The sequence below is a fragment of the Macrobrachium nipponense genome, chromosome 44 (assembly GCF_015104395.2).
Source record: "Macrobrachium nipponense isolate FS-2020 chromosome 44, ASM1510439v2, whole genome shotgun sequence".
Classification (NCBI taxonomy): Eukaryota; Metazoa; Arthropoda; class Malacostraca; order Decapoda; family Palaemonidae; genus Macrobrachium; species Macrobrachium nipponense.
In genome coordinates, this window is record NC_087221.1 from 6,295,438 (window position 1) to 6,296,514 (window position 1,077).

A 1,077-nucleotide genomic window follows, 5' to 3' on the forward strand; every position below is an offset into this window, starting at 1 on the left:
GTCTGCTCAGGATGCGCTTCCCCGGATAAGTCAACTCTGTCACTAACGTACTGTAGAAAAATATCTAGAATTATGAAATAAACCTCCATGAGCTTGAACATAACTTTCTGCTAATTCAATCATTTTGTTAAGCGATAATGGTAATCGCTCTCTCAGATGTACCTGCAACTGCCTGCCACAACTCTGCAAAAATTGCTCAATAAGAAATAATCAGTTAAGCCTTCACATGTCATTTCACACTTTGACATTTCAAATCCACCTCTTCAAGAGATATCTTAACCTAGACACAAACTGTTCAACTAGCTCATTCTTCTGAGGTTTAACTGACCGAAACTTTACTCTGAAACCTTCCTCAGTACAATCAAATCTTTTCATAAGTGATTCAGAAACCTTATTATAATCCAAAGCATCCTCAGGTGAAAGTCTAACGTAAACTTCCAAAGCTGCACCCTTTAAATGTGAACTTAGAATTATAGCCCAATCCCCTTTAGGCCACTTGGCTGCACTAGCAAGAACTTCAAACCTCCTAAGATATGCATCAATATCATCTTTGTTTTCATCAAAATCAGGAATAGAAGGACCTTTAACTTTTACTCTTACCTGGTTACCTTCAGTGTCGGAACCTTCGGTATTAACTGGCGAGTCCTTGATTTCTTTTTGCAGTTTCAATTTCTCAATCTCCTGTTTTTGCAAAGATTCTTGCATATCATACAAACGAATCTCATGAGCTCTATCTCTCTCACTTTTTTCACGGTCATATTCACGCTCCTTTTCTTTCTCCTGGCGTTCCCTTTCTCTTTCCTCACGAGCAGCTTCTAGTTTTTCACGTTCTAATTCTCGTTCCTTATTTCTAATATCCCTTAAAGCACTTTGTTCATCACTTACAAATCTTCTAAGGTCTTCGCCTTCATAACCAAGCTCTTTGCCGAGAGCTGTTAATTCCGCGATGGAAGACATAATTACCGACTGACTTTCAGATTACTCAATTTTAACACAATTTATCTTTTTAAACCACTGTCTACATCCTGGCAAGGTCGCCAGATGTCACAAGTACTATTCACTAATTAATAAATATTA

General features: G+C 37.8%; 1 protein-coding gene across 1 annotated transcript; it reads right to left on the reverse strand.

The window, feature by feature from the left end:
* Window positions 1-249: 249 nt before the first annotated feature.
* LOC135203900 (RNA-binding protein 25-like) lies at window positions 250-957 on the reverse strand. Its single transcript, XM_064233832.1, has one exon. The coding sequence runs from the start codon at window positions 955-957 to the stop codon at window positions 250-252; it is 708 nt and encodes a 235-aa protein (XP_064089902.1).
* Between the last annotated feature and the right edge of the window lie 120 nt (window positions 958-1,077).